The sequence below is a fragment of the Micromys minutus genome (genome assembly GCF_963924665.1).
Source record: "Micromys minutus genome assembly, chromosome: 8".
Classification (NCBI taxonomy): domain Eukaryota; kingdom Metazoa; phylum Chordata; class Mammalia; order Rodentia; family Muridae; genus Micromys; species Micromys minutus.
In genome coordinates this window covers 8,464,266-8,487,794 of record NC_137977.1, presented here as the reverse complement: position 1 = coordinate 8,487,794, position 23,529 = coordinate 8,464,266, and the positions used below count along the sequence as shown (strand labels likewise).

At 41.2% G+C, this 23,529-nt stretch overlaps 1 protein-coding gene across 1 annotated transcript in view; it reads right to left on the bottom strand.

The window, feature by feature from the left end:
* DSG4 (desmoglein 4) overlaps window positions 1–21,844 on the bottom strand; it is a gene marked incomplete at both ends in the record, with an annotated part of 32,454 nt that extends 10,610 nt beyond the window's left edge. Inside the window, 9 exons of the mRNA XM_080920518.1 lie at window positions 462–733; window positions 2,851–3,036; window positions 4,803–4,937; window positions 5,175–5,341; window positions 7,390–7,534; window positions 7,843–7,998; window positions 10,467–10,598; window positions 11,542–11,577; window positions 21,797–21,844. Of these exons, the coding sequence (XP_080776644.1) occupies window positions 462–733; window positions 2,851–3,036; window positions 4,803–4,937; window positions 5,175–5,341; window positions 7,390–7,534; window positions 7,843–7,998; window positions 10,467–10,598; window positions 11,542–11,577; window positions 21,797–21,844 (1,277 nt within the window). The remainder of the gene's footprint in view (window positions 1–461; window positions 734–2,850; window positions 3,037–4,802; window positions 4,938–5,174; window positions 5,342–7,389; window positions 7,535–7,842; window positions 7,999–10,466; window positions 10,599–11,541; window positions 11,578–21,796) is intronic.
* Between the last annotated feature and the right edge of the window lie 1,685 nt (window positions 21,845–23,529).

The window sequence follows — 23,529 nt, the reverse complement described above, 5'->3', positions numbered from 1 at the left end:
TTCCTTCTCGTCCCTTTCAGATCGAGCAGAGTTGAAAGGCGTCGCAAAGATAGCCAGAAGTTTTATGAAAACAGGAAGTGACTCATTCTTTATGGCAGGCCACTGGCTACAATATAACCTATTTAGGTTTAGTGCAAGGTAGTACAGCTGGGCTCAAAAGATCACAGCGTCTAGTTGCCACACTGATAGTGCTTTACTTCAGTAGCCATTTAATGTTGCAATCTTCTTCCAGGTTCACTGACTCTATTACCAGTCGCAGCTCCCACGGGCAGGTTATTAAATTCCAAGAAAATACCCAATGTTGTCTTAGTCCCCTAAAACAAACAACAAAAGGAAAGCGCCCCCCTCCCCCCCCCCCCCCCCCCCGCTTTCCCAAACACTACCCAAATTTCGTAGGGCACTCTACACGGATGAACAGAGGCTAGAATTGCCACCCAAGTATGAAGAGGTGTTTGCCATACCTGACGTTGGTTGCAGGGCTTCCCGTGTCCATATCTATGGCTGTGTATGTTCCAAGCACGTAGTTCATTAAGGAGTCTCCCCTTATTCCTCCTCGTAGATTAAACGTCATGGAACTTGGCCGAAAGGTTGGTCCTTCCCGCACGTTAATAACCTGGATTCTCACGGGGGTGGAGTGCATTTGGAACTGAGATGCCACTGAGTGGTGAAACTCAGCTTGGTTTCTAACTCCGATGCTGAGGTAAATGTTAGGTTCCTGTTCATAATCCAGGGTCTGAAATGAAACAGCTTTGGGCTAGTAAAGGGTTCTTTATTTGGGAGGAAGATGAGGGTATGGCATACACAGATGTCTTTAAATGTTTTCATGAGTGTTTTACTTACACGTGTGTGTGTGTGTGTGTGTGTGTGTGTGTGTGTGTGTGTATGCACGCACGCACCATGTGCATATAAAGTCCTGAGGCTGATGCTGAGATCTTTCACCTCAATGGCTCTCCACCGTATATATTGAGGTAGAGTCTCTTTCTGAAATCGAAATGTTTGGTTGGTCTGGCTAGCCAGTTTGCCTTGAGGACCTCCCGTCTCTGTTTACTGTGTTCTTGAGTTACAGATGAGCCTCCATGCCCACAAGACTTTTTTCTGGGTTCTGAGTATTTGAACTTTGGTCTTCATGTTTTAATGGCAAACGCTTGACCAGCCATGCCATCTCCCCAGCCCAGTGCTCTCTTTAGATATGTAAGAAACATGATGCGGAGGATGTATACTAGAGCAAAGGTCTGGAACTGTGCAATTTTGATTTTTAAGTTGAGATAATTTCAGTTTTATGAGTTTTTTAATTTCAAATTTTATTTATTTAATGTATGTGTGCCATCAGATCCCCAGATAGATGGTTATGAGCCACCATGTGGTTGCTGGGAATTGAATTCATGACCTCTGGAAGAATAGCCAGTGCTCTTAACCGCTGAGCCATCTCTCTGGCCCCCTCATAAGTTTTTTAAGCATGTGATCACTTAAACCTTTTGTAAATGTGTAGGTCAGTTAAATTTTTAGGACCATTTGTTATTTGTTTATTTTTGTTTTTTATGATGGTGGGACTAGAACCCAGGGTCTTGAACATGCTAGGTGGGTATTCCACCATGGGCTATTCCTAAGCCCATGGCTTAAATTTAAGATTATTTTAGATTTTTTAATTGTTTATGTAAAAAACCTTTAAAATGAAAAATATGACACCTCTTTTCATAAAAATAAAAGTAAATCTAGAATGGATCAAAAATCACCAATAAGTATTGACTGAGTAATTAGGACTCAGACCTCCTTTTGCAGAATTCGCATCTGAGACTCTCTTAAAAGTAGTAAAAAAAGTAGTAGACAGAATACAGGAGACAATATCTAGGATGTAAGCAAACACATGATCATTACTGAGACGATGCAAACAATTCTAAGAAATCGTGCTATTACCATCTGCCCAATACAGTAACTTAGTTGTGCTGGGTCTGGTTGACCAGATAGCTCCTTTGTTAGACACACTCAGGTAAACACTACACCCTGAGAAACAGCCATCTTTAAACTGAGTTTCCCACATGAAAGGTGAATTCAATCTTTTGATCTAGAGTGACTTATGTGGGGACATGAGAGGTCACAGGTGGAAAGGTCATGGTAGAAAAAAGGTGTGCTGGGTACTCCTTGTGAGACACTGTTCTAGGAGTTAATGTAATCCACACTGGCTCTTTGTTGAATCCTGGTTTATCATCTCCAGACTGGGATCTCACAGATCCTGTTGGATCTTTGTCATTTGCCACCTAGGAGGACTGAGGCATTCAGTTGATTTTGTCTCACTCAGAGCTTTTCTTCTCAGCGTGGTGTGGGTTAGAGAGGGGTCTCTATGCAGAACCTTCCTACAGATGGTTTTTACTGCATGATAGCTCGTGTAGAACATTGCAATTGCTTAGTAAAGACTAGTGTTTTGTCCTTTTGATATTATATCAATGGCCCCAAACGAGAGGGTCTCCAGCTCCTCTGCTTGTGTGAGAAGCCTTTTCCGACAAACTGAGTTCAGAAAGCTCTCACCTTCTCCAATCCCACCAGTATTCCACTCCTTGATGGGGCTTCATGTCATACTGTGGCATCACCGTTTGTCGGAATGAACATATTACTTACTTTGAAGGTTACTTTCCTTATTCTCTCAGTGAAATATTGAGCATACAAGAACAATATAGCTTTAGCTTTCTTGCTAATAAATATTGTGCTTCTGGTTGGGAAGACCAGTCTGATCACTGTCCGGAAAACTCATTCATATGAAGGGCATTCAGGTTCTGAAGTGCTTTCTGAAGGCGTACACCTGAGAATCACTTGGAACTTTTTTGGCAGGAACCTTTATGGATATCCTATGCTTACCTTGACCAATTTCAGAATGCCTTCATTGGTTTTTGGGTCTGTCTGGATTTCAAACCAGTTCCCATCATTGCCAGAGAGGATGGAGTATTGTGCCAACCAGTTATCAGTGCCTTCTTCATCGAGATCGATGGCTTGCAACCTTATCAGTTCTGAGCTCAAACAATTTTCTTCAATACTTGCTGAGTACTGAAATAAATAGATCAAGTTTGTGGTACAGATTTGCAAAGGAATAAAGGTATTTATTCCACATCATTATCCTCTAAATTGCAACAAACTATGCCAGAGATCTTTGTATCATTTTAAAATGGTGCCCATTCAATCACAAATGTAAGAATGACATGATTGTAAGATAATAAAACTTGTTTTTATATACTACATCTGAAATCAATATTTCATTCTGCTTCAATTTTTATATTTATTTTTTAATTACTTTTCTCTTTAAAAATGACATATTTTTAAATAATCTGTTAATGACTAAATAGTAACCATTAGACTTTGTGGGCCACAAACTCTTCACAGGCACTGCTTGTCACATTACTGTTCCAGCAGAAGATAGTGAGACACAACGTGGAAGAAGAAGGAAGAAGGAAGAGGAAGGGAAAGAAGGAGAAGGAGAAGGAGAAGATGAAGATGACCACAACGACAACAAAGATGGAGAAGATGGAGGAGAAGGAAAAGAAGAAGAAGAAGAAGAAGAAGAAGAAGAAGAAGAAGAAGAAGAAGAAGAAGAAGAAGAAGAAGAAGAAGAAGAAGAAGAAGAAACACTTTTACTAAAGCAGGTGACAAGCCATTCCTGGCTCTGATACTTGAATTTTGTAATTTTTTTTTAACTTAAGGTTTTACCTAACCCAGACTAGTCTTGAATTTGTTGTGTAGCTGAGAATGACCTTGAACTTGTGCTCATTGCTTTTACCTCCCAAGAGTTGTGAGATATGTCCCACAACACCGTTGCTAGGGATCAAATTAAGCATGCCAGGCAATCATTCTGCTAACTGGACTACATCCCTAGTCCCAGCTTTATGATGCTTTGTGATGATTGTGAGATGGGAGATGAGGATGTCTGGGACTCTAATATAATTAACTCAGTAACTTGCAATGCCTTTACGGAAGTGCTACTATTGTTTCATTGAATCAGCAAATTCCACAGACTTTTGTGAGCAGAATGTGTGGAGGAGACTGGTTTACAGAGGAGGCTTGCCTGGAACAGTGAGTCAAAGATAAATATATAGGAGTAGGAAAGGTGACCCAGTGGGTTCAGGCACTTCCTGCCAAGACTTATAGCTAAATTTTCAACCTTGGGATCTACATGGTACAAGAAGAGAACCAACTCCTGCAAGTTGTCCTCTGACTTATACATCTCTGACTTATACATGTGCACCATGGGTTGTGTGTGCTGACACATAACACACACACACACACACATACACACACAAACACACACACATACAAACACACACACACACACACACACACGAGAGAGAGAGAGAGAGAGAGAGAGAGAGAGAGAGAGAGAGAGAGAGAGAATAGAATAGAAGAAATGGAAATAAAAAGGCTGAAGAAGTTGTACAGAAGTTAAGAGCACTGATTGCTCTTCCAGAGGACCCAGGTTCAAGTCCCAGCATCCACACGTGAGTTCACAATTGTCTGTAACTTCAGTTCCTGGTATTCTAACACCCTCACACAGACATATAGGCAGGCAAAAACACCAATCCATATAGAAATAAAAATAAAATTTGAAAAATGTTAAATAAATACAAAATATTTTAAAGCAAAATATTAAATGTTAAAAAATAAAAATACAAACATATAGGCGTGTTTCCATTCATAAGAAAATGCTAAACTTTATATAATAAAGCTGAGTTTACTCATAGAATAACAACCAGGCTTCTGAATAAACATAAAGTCAAAATGATTGCTGACACGGGGGAAAGATCATGAGAATAATGACTTACTGAGGTTTTCTCCAAGATGGGGAAATTGTCATTGACATCCAAAATTTTGATTCTGCAGTCACATTCAGAGGACAGCCCATCTGTGGCTCCATCCCGATCTGAGCCCCTCACCAGTAGATTGTACATACTGTGTTGCTTAATTAGAATGAAGAAGAATCAGAAGGTTAGGTCTTGTGGCTCCAACACATCCCGGTGCCTTCATTTGTTTTTTTAGTCGGTACATAAAACGAAATCTGTATCACTGACCATTTAGTTTTCAATAAAAAAACGACTAGAGTATTTTTTCCTTCCTTCCCATGTACCAGATTAAGGTCATGCGCAAATTATGTCATCTTTGTCTTTATGAAACCATTCATTCGTAGAGTGCTTTACCTCTCTGTCGAGGAAGTTGGACATTGTGCGGACTTCTCCAGTGTACCTGTTCACCATGAACATGGGTGTACCTGCAGGCTCTTGGGAGATGATCTTGTATGCAATTTTAGAATTCAAGTGATTGTCTTCATCGGCATCTGTGGCGCTTAGCTTTACCACCAGTGCATCTATAAGTAGGATGGGAGAAGAGAATGGTTGCAATTTTCCTAGAATCAATCCCTCTGGGCATCAGGAATAAAGACAGTGGCTGGCCTTTCCTTCAGTTTCCCCAAATTCCTTGAGAGTATGTTATTGTAGCTTACAGCAGGGAGTTGCATCACCCACATCAGTAGTTACAAAGTAACAGTAGTCAACATAGGAAATTCTTGGCAGTTTATTCTTTCATTCTATTAATGCTAAGTTAGTAGCGAACTGGTATCTTTGAACACATGAAAAAGTTCAGTAGAGCGTCATAAAGCCAATGGAAGTGATTTGATCAGATGTGTTTTTATCGTGGCCTTGTGAAATTATTTTCTATGGTTTAATTAAGAAGTTGATAACTTAGTTAAGTTCATCATTGAAATCATTTATTGCTTGTCTTATTTTGAGACAGGGTATCTCCGTGAACCAAGCTGGTGTCAAACTAGCAGGTCTATCTACCTTTGTCCTTGGAGTGCTTGGATCAAAGCCACATGCTATCACCCTGGTAAATGTGCATATTGCCACTTACAGCAGAATTATTACTGTTTGCACTAGAAGATAATTTATCAAAGTAGAAGTTATGTAGTTATCAAAATGAGTAATTGATGGAAGAAATATAAAAAGTTCTTACTTATCCATGCAGAGAAATAACAGGCCCTGTGGACCATCCCTATTGGCTACACCAATCTACAGGGTTGATTTTCTAGAACTGGCCAATACTTCATCTCCCAGACCTCAGAGTAAAAACCCTACTGCAGAAAATATTGGTGCCATCGAACAAAAAAGGCAGGGACACCAGGAGTTTGGAGCTTATGAAGGTGTGTGTCCTGATCCTGAAGGTAATTGTGTTGAAGATGTGCTCACAGGAGAAGAAGGGGGGAGGGAAAGGAGGTGAAGAGGGAAGGAAAGGAGGAAGAGGAAGAGGAAATAGCAGTGAACTGGGTCTGGCTTTCTTCTTTTCCCTCACCAAGGCTGCTCTGAAGAATGTCAGCAAGAAGGTGAGGCCAGAGTCGGACCCCCTTCCCCAACCACCTCTCTTATGTCTCTCAGGTAAAACCCTTCTGACTTTCTGTGCCTTCTTACTCTGTATGTTCACAGCATATGTGTTCTTCTGTCTTTCTTTTCAATTCTGCTAGTATTGTCTCTGGAATGTCTTTCAAGGTATAATGTGAGTTGCAGAACTGGAAAGTAAAGGCATATCTGAGAGTTAGAAAGAGATGGAAGCAGACAGGGGGAGGAGAGAGGGAAAGGGAGCAGCAGCAAAAAAGCAAGAGGAAGAAGGAAAGAAAACAGTAAGAGAAGGAAAACAAGGGGAGGCGCTAGGCAGGATGAAAAGAAATGGGAGAAAAGGCAGTAGATGGGGAGAGAGAGAGACAGAGAGACAGACAGACAGAGACAGAGACAGAGAGAGACATGCAGAGACAGAGACACACACATACACAGAGACAGAGAGAGACATACAGACAGATGCAGAGAGAAAGAGGGACAGAGACAGAAGACAGAGAGACAGACACACAGAGAGATACACAGAGAAAGATGCAGAGATAAAGAGAGACAAAGAGACAGACACACACAGAGACAGGGACAGACAGACAGACAGAGACAGAGGGGAGAGAGAGACAGAGAGAGAGAGAGAGAGAGAGAGAGAGAGAGAGAGAGAGAGAACAGAATGTCTCTTGCTGCCTGAAGACACGACTGTTGCTGTGGTTGTTCTGATGGAGAACGCCTCCTGCACCGCTATTCTCTCCTACGGTTCAGCCTTTTGAGCCATAGATCAGAATATCTGTTGTGGTTTTCAGTTTTCTCAGTTTACTTCTTCAGAATAAGTCTGTCCACCAGTTTCTGAGAATGATGCTGAACACTGGGCTGAACTGCATGTGTAAGAATCATCTATAAATAAGAGTCCATCTATCATTTTAACTATATATTTTTCTGCTTCTACACATTAGAATTTTGGAGGATTGTGCAAAGCAGAGTTTGGCCTTTTCTGACAGTTGAGGAAGCTGGCACATCAGTTATCCCCGTGCACACTCACTGGCATCGCTGTTCTCCTCAATGTTGGCTGTGTACACGTTCTGAGTGAAGACTGGGGGGTTGTCATTTATATCCATGACTTTGACTCTGAGCTCCAGTGGCCTCTCCAAGTCTTCTCCTCGGGAGTTCAGAGCTCGGCAATGGATCTGCGCAAAGTCAGGGAACAGCTGTCTTACTCCACTTAGTTAGCAACATGCTCGAAAACATAAGACGAAACATTCCAAGAAATAACATTTCTCAGGATGCGAACTACAATTCAGATTATATTGAAATATTAAAATTTGTTCACAAACAGGTGTAGCACATGGGACAGCAACTTGGCTCCTTCAGACTTTTTATTCTTTCAAATCCTTCAATTTCAAATTAATTTATAATCTATAGACTTGATTCTTTTTTTTTTCAAAAGGAGGGAAAAAATTAAAAAAATGATTAAAAATCTACAGCAAGGACTTACCAGGAACAGTGGGGTTATCTCTCTGTCCACCACTGAGGTAATGTTGATTTCTCCAGTCCGAGGGTTGATGGTGAACACTCCGTAAGGTGGCCGATCAATACCCGCTCCAGAGATTCGGTAAGTTATCCTCTGGCTCACTTCACAGTCTGATCTAATCTACAAGAGAGAGAGCTAGGATTGGGACCCAACTTAGGTGCACACACATGCAGTTCCTTTTTGACAGATATGTGCACATAAAGTGCACTCATATTTGATGTTCACTGTTAATTCTCTGATTTTGTTTTAGTAGAAAGCCTGAAAAAAGAAATCAAATCTCTGGAGGCTATGGTGTCAGACCCTCCTGGAGCTGGAATTAGAGACAAGAGCAAGCCAACTGATGTTGAGAACTGAATTCAAGTCCCCCACAAGAGCAACATGTGTTCTTACTCACTGAGCCTTCTCTGCAGCCTGCCTCCCTTGCTTTTGTATTTGAAACAGCCTAGGTGAGCCTCAACCTAGGCTCAGTGATGGCCATGAATTCTGATACTTTTCCCCTTCACTCTCTCCAGAACTGGAATCACAGGCATGAAACAGTATGCCTGCTTTCATGTACTTCTAGAGCCAGAACCCAAAATTGTATGCATGGTAGCCAAGCACTCTACCTCCCAACTGGTCTGTATCTCCAGTGTCTCCTTAGAAGTTTTTTAAAAAAAGAAATTTAGTTTATATTAGTATTACCTTTCTTAGAAACTTATAATGTTATGTAAGTGAATATGAGATGAAAAAAGTGGTGCTTAGGGACAACAAAAATATCTCTATCTACCTATCATCTATCTATCTATCTATCTATCTATCTATCTATCTATCTATCCATCCATCCATCCATCCATCCACCCACCCACCCACCCATCCATCCATCCATCCATCCATCCATCCATCCATTCATCTATCTGTAAATCTGCCATGTGGATTTTGCTTTAATAGTTTCACTTCCATTAATAAAAAATTTAAACCATTAACAGTTTGGAATCTTATCTCTACACTGCAGAAGGGAATAGGTGTTAAACTTCTATGATTTGCTACCTAAACATCACAATTCAAGGAAGCTGGGAATACATCGTTTGTTAGTTCAGTTCTAAAGATTTTTTTTCGACATAGGAGAAAACCTAGAAATTCCAGGCAGGGCAAATAAAACTGAATTTATAATCACATAACCTGGATACCAACTCTATAACTCGTGAAGAGTTAAGTGGAAACAATATCTTAAAATTTCCCTGAACTCTGGATGCCAGTGAGAAGCTATGTTTCTTTCTTGAATGTAATGCAATGCTCCAACTGACACTTGATATAGAGGAGGATTTGGTGGACAGCCCTCCTAGATTTCAGTGACGGTCCAGGGTCAAAATGCCCAGAAGTAAGTGGCCTCCAACTTTTCATGGAACAAGTAAGTGCACGTTCTTCTTATAGTATTTCTTTTTCATTTCTAGCCTTTTCTTATGAATGAATGACTGCTATGACTTTAGCTTTTGCATCAAGTGAGATTACATCATGTGTAAATGCATTTGCTGCCAAACCTGATGAGTTTGAGCCTCAAAACCCACCTGATGTAAGCAGAGACTCCCACAAGTTGTTCTTTGTCATGTTTCCTCTCTCTCTCTCTCTCTCTCTCTCTCTCTCTCTCTCTCTCACTCACTCAAACAATCAGAGACACACACAGACACACACAGACACACAAACACACAGACACACACAGTCACACAAATACAGACATACACAGACACAAACACACACAGACACACACAGACACACAAACACACAGACACACACAGTCACACAAATACAGACATACACAGACACAAACACACACAGACACACAGACACACACACACACATGTTCTTTTTATCATTCTCTCACATCCCTCCCTCTCACACAAATGTAATTAAATTTTCTTTATAAAAACACTCTTAGTCTCAGGGCTTAGAGGTTGGTTTGCATTTGTAACATCACCTTTACTTTGAACAACTGCTTTGAAGTTGGTCTCCGACTGTCGTAAACTTGTGACCTGTGTAGGACACATAGAGCAGAGCACAGGAGACAGGTCCATCCACTCAGACTGGAGATCCAAGTCTATCATTCAGAAAGACTCGCCACACACCTCCTGGTGTGTATTAGTCCCCAGCTTGGGGTATTTAATAGTGTCCTAGGGTTGGGACTATGCCTCAGTCAGTCAAGTGCTTGTCTTGTAAGCATGAAGGCCAGTGTTTGATCCCCAGAACCCACATTAAAGAAGGTTGGCAGGTAGATTCCTGGGGCTCACTGGCCTCTCAGCCTAGCCTGGTAAGCTCCGGGTCAGTGAGAACAAGGTGAGAAAACAGCTCTGAGGCACCCAGCTGAGGTCATCAAATGGCTTTCACATACACTTTCACACAGATGCATGTACACACACACACACACACACACACACACACACACACACACACACAAGTGCATCTACACACACACACACCACATGCACACACATTGAAAAAAATAACATTTGAGCAACACAGGCCAATGACAGCAAGCTATCTTTTTAAGAATCTCTGTGGGATGCTGAAGGCTTCTGTTGTGAGCTCAGGCTACCCCTGCTTTCTCCACCACTCACTCTGGCAATCGGATTCCTCTTGGAGTTGTCCTCGCCCTCCCGACAGGCTGCTGCAAACTTGATCCACTCTCGTTTTTGCCTTCTGACAGTCTGCCAGGTTGTGGTACCATTTTCAATGTCTAATTCTTTTACCTAAAGCAAAAATGATTAATGTTTCTCATAGTATTAGGGGACCCTGTACTTAGATAATTGCTTAGTACTGTAAGATGTGCCCAGAGAAAAATGATAAGTGGAGAAACGAAGGAATTGATTTTCTAATTTATAATTCTGGACAGACCTAACCTTCCCACACCCCATTGTGTTGGAATGGTCTCATGTCTCTAGAAGATCTCATTTACACATTTTTAAACTTTGAGTATTCATCTTTCTTTAATTTACAGAGTATCATTAGGAATGTGTTTATAGAAAGATAGAGAGTGGGGTGTATTATCTATGGAGGTGTGGTGAGGTATGGGGGAAGGGGGATGCTTTAGGTTGGGGCACCCTGGTGTGAGGGACCAGCCACATGATGGTATAGAATAGAATTTATTCAGGGCATGGGGAGGAAAGTTAAGAGGACAGTAGAGGCAAAAAGAGAGAAAGGAGGATTAGAGAAGAGGAGTAGAGAAGAAGAGTAGAGGAGTATATGCCTTGAGCACGTGGAGAGGTGAGGGGGTGAGTGGGGAAGAGGATGAAAAAAGGGAGAAGGCAGTAAGAGAGCAAGGAGGAAGCAAGCAGCCCCCTTTTATAGTGCCAAGCATACCTGGCTGTTGCCAGGCAACTGTGGGGCGGAACTTAGACAGACTACTAACAATTGGTATTTTTCATTTGCTTTGCTATAGGTTGAGAAACTTGTAAATAGGGTACTAGCATGTTTGAAGAGTAGAAGTTGCTAAGACAGGCTCTGGAAGCCATGCCTTACAGGCACAGGGATCAGGACCCACCACCCTCGTACTGCTATTTCATTTTCTCCAGTTCTGTCTTTTACTTTGTCAGGATGACTAAAGTTTATAATATTTCAATATGTAATACATATTGTGCTTTACCATCTAATTTTCTTTCATTTTAAGTAGAGAAGATGGTTGTTATACATTACCTCAACGATAAATTCACTGTTTACTCCTAGTACCACCTGTAATAGAAGGAAAAGTATTAGCATACAGTTGCATAACTTAAAGGCATCAGAATGACAGGATTATAATATTCTGATATCATTTGAAGCTATATATACAATTAATAATGTAAAATTGGTAGTAAAATATAAGCAATATAAATCTGTTTTATTTTCTTAAAAGCCCTTTGAACTTTACAAGAGTACAGAAAAATAACTTGGGCTGAGGATATGGCTCAATGAATAATGCTTTCTGTGCAAGGATAAGGCCCTGACCACACTTCCTGTAAAAGCTAGGCACAGTGAAATGTATCTGTAACACTAGCCCTAGGGTGTCAGATCTAGATTCCTGGGCCTGTTGGCCAACCAAACTAGACAAAGAGAATGTTCCAAGTTCAGTGAGAGACTCTAACTTGAAAAAAAAATAGAAAATTTAACCTCTGGTCTCCATACATGCATGCATATACATGCATACACATATGTACACACACATAAGGAGCAGAAGTAAAACCACTATTCCATAGCTGATGAAGAGTTTACAGACATGTTGGGATGGGAGAAACAGAAGGAGCAGTTCCTTCGTGTCTTGTCCAGAAGAACTTGGCAATCTGAGGGTGCTGTGAAAACTTGGGGTGATGATATGATGCTACCACAGACTACAGCTAGAAGAGGATCTCAGGAACTAGAAGCATGTCACCCGGCATGAACACAGATCAGATTCTGACAGATGAGAGAAAGTGCAGGGTAAAATAGGGCAAAATTTGGCTTGAAATGGATGGCAAGTGAATAGCAAAATAATGGCACAGCGAATTAGAAATCTGCCAGTGGGTATTGGGTCTCCTCTTCCTTTACTGTCTCCTGCACATGAAATAGCATTAGATGCTAATAAAGTGTCTAATCCTGTGAAGGAACATCAGTATTTGATGAAAGACACCATGCTTTGGTTGCACAAAATGTACTATTTTATAGCATGGTCTTGACTCGAGGTTAGAGTTTATTAGAAAAGCAGATCATTCTGGGAGGTATAAGGAAATAAGTCAAACAGGATCTTACTAAGCAGAGAACAAAGTTTCTTGTTGATTTTTTTGCAAACACTTAAGTATACAGTTGTAGTTGTTTTGGTCAGAAGAAACAATATGTATAATTTTACAATTTGCTGTTTGTACTCAGTGATTAGTGTTGTAGGTTTCTGTGTAGGTGAATAACGTAGCATGTTCTTTGATGGCGGCCTTACAGATCACCTTAGCTATTTTTTCACTTTGTTCAGTGGAAAATTAGAGTAACTACAAACCACATACACCCCACAGGAGGACTACAGACTAAATCCAATTCCCACCTTGGTAATATTCAGTCAATGAACATATAAGATCATTACCTTAAAAATTTTGGGGAGATAGCGCTGTGGCTAAGTCTCTTGACTTCCAAGTATGAGAACTCATGCTCAATTCCATGTCAAACCTATGTTACAGCCAGGTATGGTGGTCTAGTCTTGTAATTCTGTGGGTGGTGTTGTGGGTAGTAGTGACAGGCAGAAACCTAGAAGCTAGCATAGCTCCCAGGTGAATTCAGACCAACATGAGATCTTGTCTCTTAAAAAGTTACAGGAATCAAAGGAACAACACCTGCAGTTGTCTTCATTTTCATGTTCACACACACACACACACACACACACACACACACACACACACATACACACACACACACACTCATACACGAACACACACACATAACCTCAAACACAAACACACATATGTGAACACACATGAAACCCCCATACACAAATACACACATGTAACCACATACATGTGCTGTATTCACATGTAGCCTGACTCACGAACACACACATATGTTCATCTCTCCTCATCTTCAGCATCGTACTTTATGCTCTGTTCTCTCTCACCGCACCCTCCATTCTTAGAAGATGCCCTCCTCTGTTCCCGACACTATTCCAGGCCTGACAGCACCATGGCAGCATCATTGCCTTGCATCCCCACCCACCTTGGTGAGGACAAGTGGAGCTGGGAGCTTCAGAGCTATAATCAACCAATAGTCTAATTTAACTTGAAAGCAGCGAGGGTGAGTCTTAACCGGGTCCTGCTTGTAAATCAAGTAGAGATTTGCCAGGCAATTTTCACTTTGCAGTGAGAACAATCTCACCCGGCCTCTGCCTCCATCCAAACATGGGAGGTTGGCACTGCATCTCTTTAGTGTTAGGACAGCAACTGAATGTGGCCCTGTTCTGTTGATTGTGATTTGTTTTTAATTCAACACCCAAAGATGTTTTTCAGTCGTCTAGTATCACTTTTTTATCCAATTGTTTTAGTTTTTGCTGAATTTTGGTAACATATTTGTGTCACACGCTCCCAATCAGTGTGTGTGCTGGCTGCTTTCATCATCTTACAGCTAGCTGTCCTTCAAGGCTTTTACTCATGAAGCATCAGTGTTTGAAGGGAAGGATGTGCTCCCTGAGCTCTCACTATAGTGACCGAGAGCTAAAATTGCTCATTGTAAGGTTAGGGTTGAAAAAGGTAAATTCTCAATAGTATAAACATGAAAGCTTAAAAAATAAAATTTATACCATTTCAAGGGGCAACTGGAGTCTCAATGCCATTGTCACTTGATGCTCATTGTCCTCCATTAGAGACACAATGGCTAACCGAGCGCTTTTGGGTTGGAATGGGTTTACTTTCTATTTCCCCCGGAGCTTCAGCACCCTTCCTGTTTTTACTGATCAACCAATGGATTGCATTAGCTTTACAATTACAGGAAGCAGTGTGATTGATAGACAATATGCAAACGTGGAGATTTTGATGTGAAAAACTAAGTGTAGTACCTAGAAGTTGACCAGAAATGTCTTGCTGTGGATTGGTAGAGTTTTCCAAAACTCATTTTGGATAAGCCCATAATTAGAATTAAATAAACATCACATCACGCTTTATTTGGCTTAACCCTTTGGTTGTGTGTGCACTCCTAAGGGTACTTGTTAACCCTACTGTGTAGACAGCACACTAGATCTTTGTCTTGGCCGAGTCCTTAGAGTCTCTACATCCCTGAAGACTGGCATTAGGCAAGTGTCCAGCCCTGTCTGTGGATGGGTTGTACTTTTTAATTTTGAGACAGCATCCAGCCAAGTGGCTTAGGTGGTTTTCTGCGTCTGCTTCTCCTGCCTCTGTTTTCTGGGCAGCTGAAAGTACAGCCTCATGCCACCAGACCCAGATAGTTCTTTGCACTCATTTCAAACTACACAACCTAAACCTACAAAGCAATTCATCCTTGAAGTCATCTTAACTCGATTTCTAGGCTGACAAGTCTTACCGGCTGCCTAGTTTTGTTGGACTGCTCAAAAGGTCTTTACTTGTCAAGGGTTCTCCACGAGCTTCTGAGTCCGTTGAGTCAGTGCCACCACTACGTCTGGAACGTATATCTCAGTCTGTTTTCTCAGTTTCACAGTGCCCTGCTGTGTGTCCTAATGTTTACTAAGGATGAATGGTGTGAAGTTTTAAAAAGAGGATTATATTGACTTGGGGGAAGGGTGCATGTGTATACACATTCTCCTAATGTATGTGTGTATCTACATGTGCACAAAAGATGAGGATCTAGAAAACACCTTTTTAAAAGCATCTTTGCACTTAGACCATTCGTCGTGTCTGTGCATGTCATCAAAATACCTTGCTGACTGTTCCTACGATTGCAACCAAGCCACTGTCAAGTGTCTTAAATCAGTATAGATTTAAAGGTAAAGAACTGATATTCCATAGTGGGCGCCACACCTTAAACCCTAATCTGACCCGGTACAAAGCAGAGACAAATTCTTGTGAGTTAGAGATAGACAAACAATTTTTTTTTTTTCTGTGCTAGTAGGTGACCTCAGACGGTCCCCTAGCTCTTCGTGTTTTAGATCTAAATAGATCTTCATCTCGGTCGAGGAAACCACAGGTACAGTGGTTGCAAGGCACATCTGTGAAGAGGAAGGGAGAAGGATAGAGGCTTTTTTTCGTTGGAGAGTGTGGGTGTGGTATTCCTCTAGACACAAAAGTACTAGTTAATCAAGAGAACTGAAATTTAGCACATTAGCCAGATGTGAAATTTATTTAAAAGAGATAAGTGCCTCCCATCCTCTTCACAGAGCCCAGCTTAATCGATGAATGACCAAACTCCAGGGTAGCCCTAGAGATCCTTGTCTATATAACCTGCAAATCCTCCTCTCCCACAAACCTTTATAAGGCCAGGGCTCCTGCAGTGCCAGATGTCTGGGAAGATGTCTTATCTGGAAACAACCATGTTTCATCTGGAGGTCTCTGTGGTACCCTTGGGCTCTATGTCCAGCTAGTTTTATTGATGACAACCACAGTGGCAAATCCCTCTGAATCCCAATCACTTGAGGATCAAGCCTCCCTGAAAGAGTTCAGCATGTGGGAGTGTGGGCCTGAACCCTGTCACCTCACTGTGCAGAAAAACATCTGGGAATGGGTGCCTGAGAAGAAACACTGGAGGAAAGTTCTCATCAAGCTGTACCAAGCTGCAGAGCTACAACTACGGGCTCCTGGACAGCTGGAGAAATCCCTTGCCCCAGAAAGTCGCCTTTTCAGAACACATGTGGGCCAGGCATTCTCCTCTGATGTGGCTTGGCTGGAAAGCCTGCCTAAGGACTCCCACGTACCAGGGAAGTTGCCGAACCAGTTGGCAGGATGGCAGACTACTAGAGAAGGGAATTAGAGGCACCTGCTGCTTAAGGACCAACATTACTTGGAGAGATCTGGGCTTCCTAGCTGGGTTTGTTTCTGCGGGTCTCAGGCTGAGACTGCTTTTCATCTATCCTCCTTCTCTGGTGCCCTTATTTTATAGTTAACTATTTATGGAAGGAGACGTTTTTAGGTAATGAGATGCTGTCTTCCATATATCTTCACTATTTTGTGAGAGCGCAGCAAAAAATAAGGCCAAAGTCGGCAACAAAGAGCAAGAACAGATACTGGAATGTATTAGACACCATAAGAGAAGCATGGCCAGGGTTACAATTATTCCTCTAAGTGTGGCGGAAGTAGATTTTAGTTCAACAGAAAGAATTTTGGTCTTGAAGAATTGAATTGAGCCTTAGACTTTCTGAATGGTAAGTGCTTGGCTTAGTTCTTTCCAGAACTTCCTACTTTTCCCTCTCCCTCTCCCTCTCCCTCTCCCTCTCCCTCTCCCTCTCCCTCTCCCTCTCCCTCTCCCTCTCCCTCTCCCCCTTCCCTCTCCCCCTCCCCCTCCCCTCCCTTCCCTCTCCCCCTCCACCTCCCCCTCCCCCTCCCCGCCCCCTCTCCCTCCCTCTCCCTTCCTCTCCCTCTCCTCTTCCCTCTCCCTCTCCCTTTCCCTCTTCCCTCTCCTTCTCCCTCTCCACCTTCCTCTCCCTTCCTTTTCTCCCCTCTCTCTTGCTTGCTTGCTCACTCACTAATTGCAATGCATTTTCTTTTCAGACTATCTTGAAACAACATTGTTAGCAGTAAGATGTTTGTGGCTGTAAGGTGACAGAATGGCAAGGTGACCAATGTAAGGTGACCAGGGCAAGCCACATCCTACAGACACAGCTTCTCCTCATCTCAGTTTAAGGTATACAAGCTCATTGTGAAACCCACTGTGTGTATAAAAGCTGCTCATCAGTGGGCGAGTAGGACATTTGCCAATGGAATGGACTAGGATCTGTGTTAGAAACTGAATCTAGTCATTCAGTAGATGAGTTCCATTGACAAAATAAATGACAGACAATGTCCTTTGCACGAATGACAGGTTCTGATGTTAAATTTCAAAGGAAGAGTAAAATATACAATATTTCATTCCCACCTATTTTTAGCAACTATTAAAAATTTTTCTCAGTCTTATGTTTTCTTTCTATATTTTCCCAGATTACCTGGTGATTTTACATCAGCAGTATATTCTGGACCCATTGCAATATTTAAATACATTAGTTCCTTATATTGTGTATCTTATATTTATATTTAAAGTAATAGCTACTGAATAAGGCTTTTCCCACCCTCTCTATGACTTGTCTTTTTGAAGTCAATTTTGAAGTCATCCAGCACCAACTTATTAATGAGCAGTTCTTCCTCAAATAATGCTCATAAAAAATTACTGAGTAAAGCAGTTACCATCTTCCTAGGCATATGGTAAAGATGCCAAGTTCAAGCCTAATTATACTACTTTTGTTTGTAATTGAAGGTATATCAAGTACTGCCCTTTTTGTTTGTAAGCCATGTAATTTTCTATGTAAAAAGGAAGGGCAAACATTTCTCATGCAAGTAATGTTCCACTCCTGTCTCACGGCCTGTCATCAGAGCTAGTTCACGTCAGTGGGGGAATTCCAGCTGCGGCAGCATTGAGAGTGGGGAGGAAACATGGCCACAGCCCAGTCAATGGTCCAATTGCATCTCAAAGAACTTTTCCCTGGGCATTAGGCTTTAAGAAGAAACCATAAAACTAGGTATATAGGATGCAGGATGTTCTTAAAGAGAAGTATCTTGTAAAAATAAACAGCAGGCAATTGTGGTGTAAGACTTTAATCCCTACACTTAGGAGGTAGAGGCAGGTGGAGCTCTATGAGTTTGAGGCCATTTTGATCTACAAAACTAGATCCAAGATAGCCATGATAACAAAGAAACCTTATCTCAAAAAACCAAACTAACCAAACAACAACAAAGAACAAAAAATTACCACTGCTATCAAAACCCCAAACAAACAAACAAACCAAAGAAGCAAAATAAAAAGTATTTTAGTCTAAAATGCCATGTAATATTTTTAGAGCTGGAGTGTGTGTGTGTGTTCATCTCCATCTGTGTTGGTGTTCATGTGTGTGTGTGAGAACGTAGTATATTCCTGTGTTTGGAGGCCAGAGGTCAGAGGTCAACTCTGGGTTTTGTTTCTCACATGTACTTCTTCCACTCAACCTCCCATGCCCTGCGCCACAGCCCTGTTTTCAGAGTCTTTCAAAGGGCATGAAATTCACTAATTCAGATGGGCTGGCTGGCCACTGTGCCCAAAAGATTAGGCAGAATTTTTATCCTGCAATTCTCTTTCTAAGTAAAGATTATTGAAAAGAGATTAGCTAAAGCTAGTGGTTATAGTATGGTTCTAATACTAGTTACCTGTTATAAAATTATTCTCATGTACCATCCCTGCCATTAAATATGCAACAATTTGAAGGTAAAAATCTAAAACTGTCCAGTTGTCTCATAAAATATACGTACTATATACAAATCCTTAGACCCTTATACCGTCATCATCACCACCTCTACCAAAGTAAGAAGTCAGATGTAGTGTCACTGTGAGTCCACCATGAGAGGATCGCACCATAGCCTCTAACAGTCAGATGGAAGCCAGTCACTTACTGCTTTCTAGGCTTTAGCACAAAGGGAAAGTTGGACAATGTGGTTTTTTTTTTCACCTATCACTGAATTTCTTAAAATTTGTTTACCAAGTTTTTAAAGACCAGTTGGGCTCTATGCACCAAAATAATGTTTACTGTGAGGACTAAGCTAATGAAGCTAGGTTAGTTCTAAGTATGTTTTTAAATTTTAATGCCTATTTTCAACTTAGGGTAAGATAATATCATCTGCTTCATCATCGACATATTTTACTTTCCAAGAATCAGGGTGTTCATTGGAATGTTGACATGCTATTTGTAGAATGCTTGGTCAACTTGTGTCGGTAAAAATTCTTATCTGATCAATGACTGCTTTTTATAATCTTATTAACTCTATAAAAATAGGTCTCATTTGTCTAACATCTGTCCAGCCTCTGGTGATTTCTGCCTAGTAAAATGTATACAGTCTACAGTATTGCCCACCTCTTTCGATTCTCCAGGCAAAGTTGTGCAAACCAAATTCCATAGCCAGTCATGAACTTCTATTGGATAAGTTGTTAGTGATAGTAATTAGAGGAGTCCAGAGTTTCTATTGTGGAAACAACTTAGTGACATCATGTCTACGTGCACAATAAAGCCCTGGAAGAACAGATTGCTTTCCCAAAGCTACACAGCCTCTTTGAAGGGAACCATGACTCAAACTTGGGACAGCCAAGTCTCGGTGAGTGTCAATTTTTCCTCACCCAGTTTTCGGCAGAAGAACTCGATGAGTATCCATAGGAGAGAGATAGCAAGGTACCTTGTGATGGAGTGAAATGTCCCCACTGAAACCTCCAGGGCTGTGTACTTTTAATTGGCTGTCTCTCAAAACCTTCTCCTAAGTACTTCTTGTGGTTGAGAACTCGCTGACACAAAATCAGTAACCCTGAGAAGCTGCCCTTCCCTCGTTACAGCAAGTTGAGATGATGTCCTAAGCAGGCTTTGATTTAGTTAATGGGAAAAGGGACAGAGTTCAGTGGCAGCAGACTACAGTACGAAGAACATGCATTTTCATACAACATCTGTCTTGATACATGCTAGCCATCTTTACTCCCCATCTGCAGACATTAGCAACTGGTATCTTAAAGAATACCAAATGTTTAAGAGCAAATGTTTAAGAGCATATATCTCTCACAATTACCATCAAAGCTAACATAAAATTTTCAGTTTCAGTGAGAACTGACAAAGAATTAAGCATTAATGACCATTAGCATTACCATGGGAAAATAGATTAGCACTACCCAAGGGAAATCCTCTCAACCTGAAGTACGATACTCATTCCAGATCGAAGAAACGAACTCTTCAGTCACACAGTTTTATTGTTACACATACCTGTGCAGAAAGCCATAGCCAGATTGACTGCCTATACACTGTGTCTAAAATCTTGAGAGGAGTGGTTTTCTGTGCCTGCCTCCAAAGGCATACCACAATGAAAGTGTGAAAATAGCCAACAGAAGCATACCAAGAGGAGAGCACACTGACAGTTGACTCTAGCTATGAAGGCCCAGTAGCTTCTGGAATTTTCTTTCAGCCCCTTTTATTAAACAGATTTTTTAAACTGCCCCTTGCAGTCTGGCAGTGCACCGATCCCCGACACTTTCTAAGTTTCTTTTTTTCCCCAAAGTACTGTTTTAATAATCTGTCTTCTAAACGGAGAATGGAATGTTCTTCCACAGTTCTCATGTTCTATTTCAAGCTTGGGCTGGGTGCCCATGGGCAGTGTTGGTGCCTGTGCCACGCTTGCAACCCATTACCAAGTAATCTCCGGAATGAGCTTACTGTGCCAACTGGCCAGTGAGGAGTTCCCATCTTCCCAGCTCTGCCTGGTTCCGTGCCTGACTCAAAGAACCGTGAAGAACAACGTTCTGATAAACTGAGGTAACGCCACTTGCCTGAGTTAGCAAGGGTGCCATTTTGCAAGTTTCTGTCAGCACACACATGTGGACATTTCTCAGAGACTGATAGACAACCAGGTATTCAATTTTCTTTGAGGCAGAGACGCCTTTCTTCCCCTTATGGTTATCTTATTTGTAAGATACCCTTTGACTTATTCGCTCCATAATTTGATCACCGCTTGACTTAAGTTTAATCCAGTCCAAACTGTTTTAATTGTTTCTTCAAACAAAAGTTTTCTGATTGGAAATGGTTTGATTTCTTGTCTGTCCTGAGCTTCGCTTTCCCTACAGACAGAGGGTTAGAGGTAGTTGTCCTCCATCTTCCAAGGACACGAGATGCTGGCTATATTTATGTGGTGGGAAGGGCTCCACGCCTGGGCTACTGCGGAGTGGGAGAGAAAGGATTCTCTATCCAAAACACAAGTGTTTACTTTAAATAAACAGATCGTTTAAATATTTCCTTCCTGGCCTGTAGGGATGCTTTTTGGATGTGACTTAAATGCTTCACAAGCAGTTGCAACATAATTTTGACACAGTTGACAGTCCACTTTGTCAGAAACTCACAGGGAAGTAACTGTTTATCAGAATTTGGCTTGACCAAATTTTTCCCCCTTCAGATTTCAAGCCCTCAGAATTTTTATAACAACCCGCCTAATTTAATAAAATAAGATAAATTAATAATAATTAAATAAAAAAGAAGTGGATTTTTTTTACGTCCAATTGTGGACATTCAGCAATTCCCTAGTGTGAACTCTGATTTGATGTCATGCTGAGGTCAATCTAAGTCTGCCCCGTTCTCACTCTCCTTTATCCCAGCTACTCCCTCATGTCACAGGGACCTACAGAGACTGAGCTGTTTGCCAGATCTTTGTAGAACACAGATTAAAAATGAGAAAGTCCAGTAAAAAGCTAAAGGTAGGCAGAAAAGACAAGAGCTCTGCCTTTTCTTCCCAGACCTCAGTTTTTGACTTACCATAAGTAGGATCAGAAGGCAGATATTTCTGAAGAGAAGCCAGTTCATTGCCTTGAGTCTCTCTTGGCCTTGAACCCCAGGGAGAGTCAGTTCCAGTATGGGTCTTCCAGATCCCAAATTAGTCTTTGCTGTAGGATGTGCTAGGAGATGTCCTGTCAGGAGGGCATGGATGATAACTGTGGTGCTCCCTGGGCACAGGGATAAAGATACTCTATAATGACTCTGTTTCTCCACCCCAAACTCCTGGGCTGGTCTGGAAGGCTGGCATTGTTTGGGCTCTGGGTAAGAACTTAGACACACCTTGATTCTTATTGCAATGAAACCCTTTGTTGGACACCAAAGAAAAATCTTACAGAGTAAGGGCAAGATTTACAGGGAAGATACCCAATGAATAATAAATTACTCACAACATGAAAAATAATTAAAACGCTAGGGCCTATCATCATGGCGAATAAAATTAGAAGGCTCCTTCTGACTGCCAGCATTGTAAAAGCAAAATTACATAGACCAACACACACACACACATACACACACACACACACACACACACACACACATGTCCACTACAAAACTAACTTCAAGCAATGGAACCTTTAGCAAAGGACAATTTGAAAAGGTACCAGGCTGGACACTGAGAAAAAAAATGAATGCTGAAAATTTCTTCATTTTGGTGATTTCTGCTTTCCACTTCAGAAGTCCTGTGGTTGAAAGGCAATCTCAATTTTAAAGATTTTCTGGACAGGGCATTTAGGTTGAAGAGAGTCTGATTTAACCAGTACTAGAGGGTTCCTTTTTAAAAACAAACCTCTATGATACAATGGAACCGAGTTTTCTCACTGCTTATAGGATGAGTATGAGAAATTGATGACAATTTCAAGCCAAGTAATTAAGTGCAGTAAAGTGACACAAATGAGGAATGTGCTTTAAATCTTAACACATATTTATTAGAGAGCTGAACATAGGAATTCGATTACTTAAGAGAAAACAAAAACCAAAATAGTATCTAGATAACTTTGATTATTGTTTTCATCTTTTAATTTCTTCTTCTTTGTGAAGGCACATCTTGAATGGAGTGGGAAGTCTCCAATGGGGGAAAATGCAGTTTGGCAACAACACCAACAAACATAGAAAGAAAATGTAATTAAATGTTCTCTAATTGCTAATCCTCCCTGACTGGAAAATTTCAAAGGGAAATTCATCTTCTGTCCCTTGTCACTGTCATGCAGAGACTAGGCAGACTACACTAATGGAGGATTTGTCAAAGTGCTTGGTTTCTTGAGAAACTTGGCTTAACATTCGGAAGCATAGGGCAGAACACAGGCAATTAGAAGGCTAGTGTGGTAGGCCCAAATGAAGGGAAATTAATTATAGGTCTGAAATGCTCTTAAGGAAGACAGAAGGGAGTTTTGTTCACATAGTGGGAAAAAATAAATTGTTACAAAGAGACAGTATTTGAAGACAGCTATTAGAGTGAAGCTTAATTTTTAGAGTACCTACATGATTTAAAGTTATGTTAAGCGAACAGATGAAACTTGTTTAGTATCAGTTTTAAAATGTGTCTTCAGTCATTATTTGAAAGCAGGTGCTATGCAGAACAAACCCTTAAAGATGGATTTCTGATCTAAGCACCAACTGCATTGTTGCAACAAACGGTTGGAAGGACAAAGGTCAGTTTGGGGTCAGCTCCAGCTTATTGCAGGTGTCTAATGGCAGAGCAAGCCCTTAAGTTGACA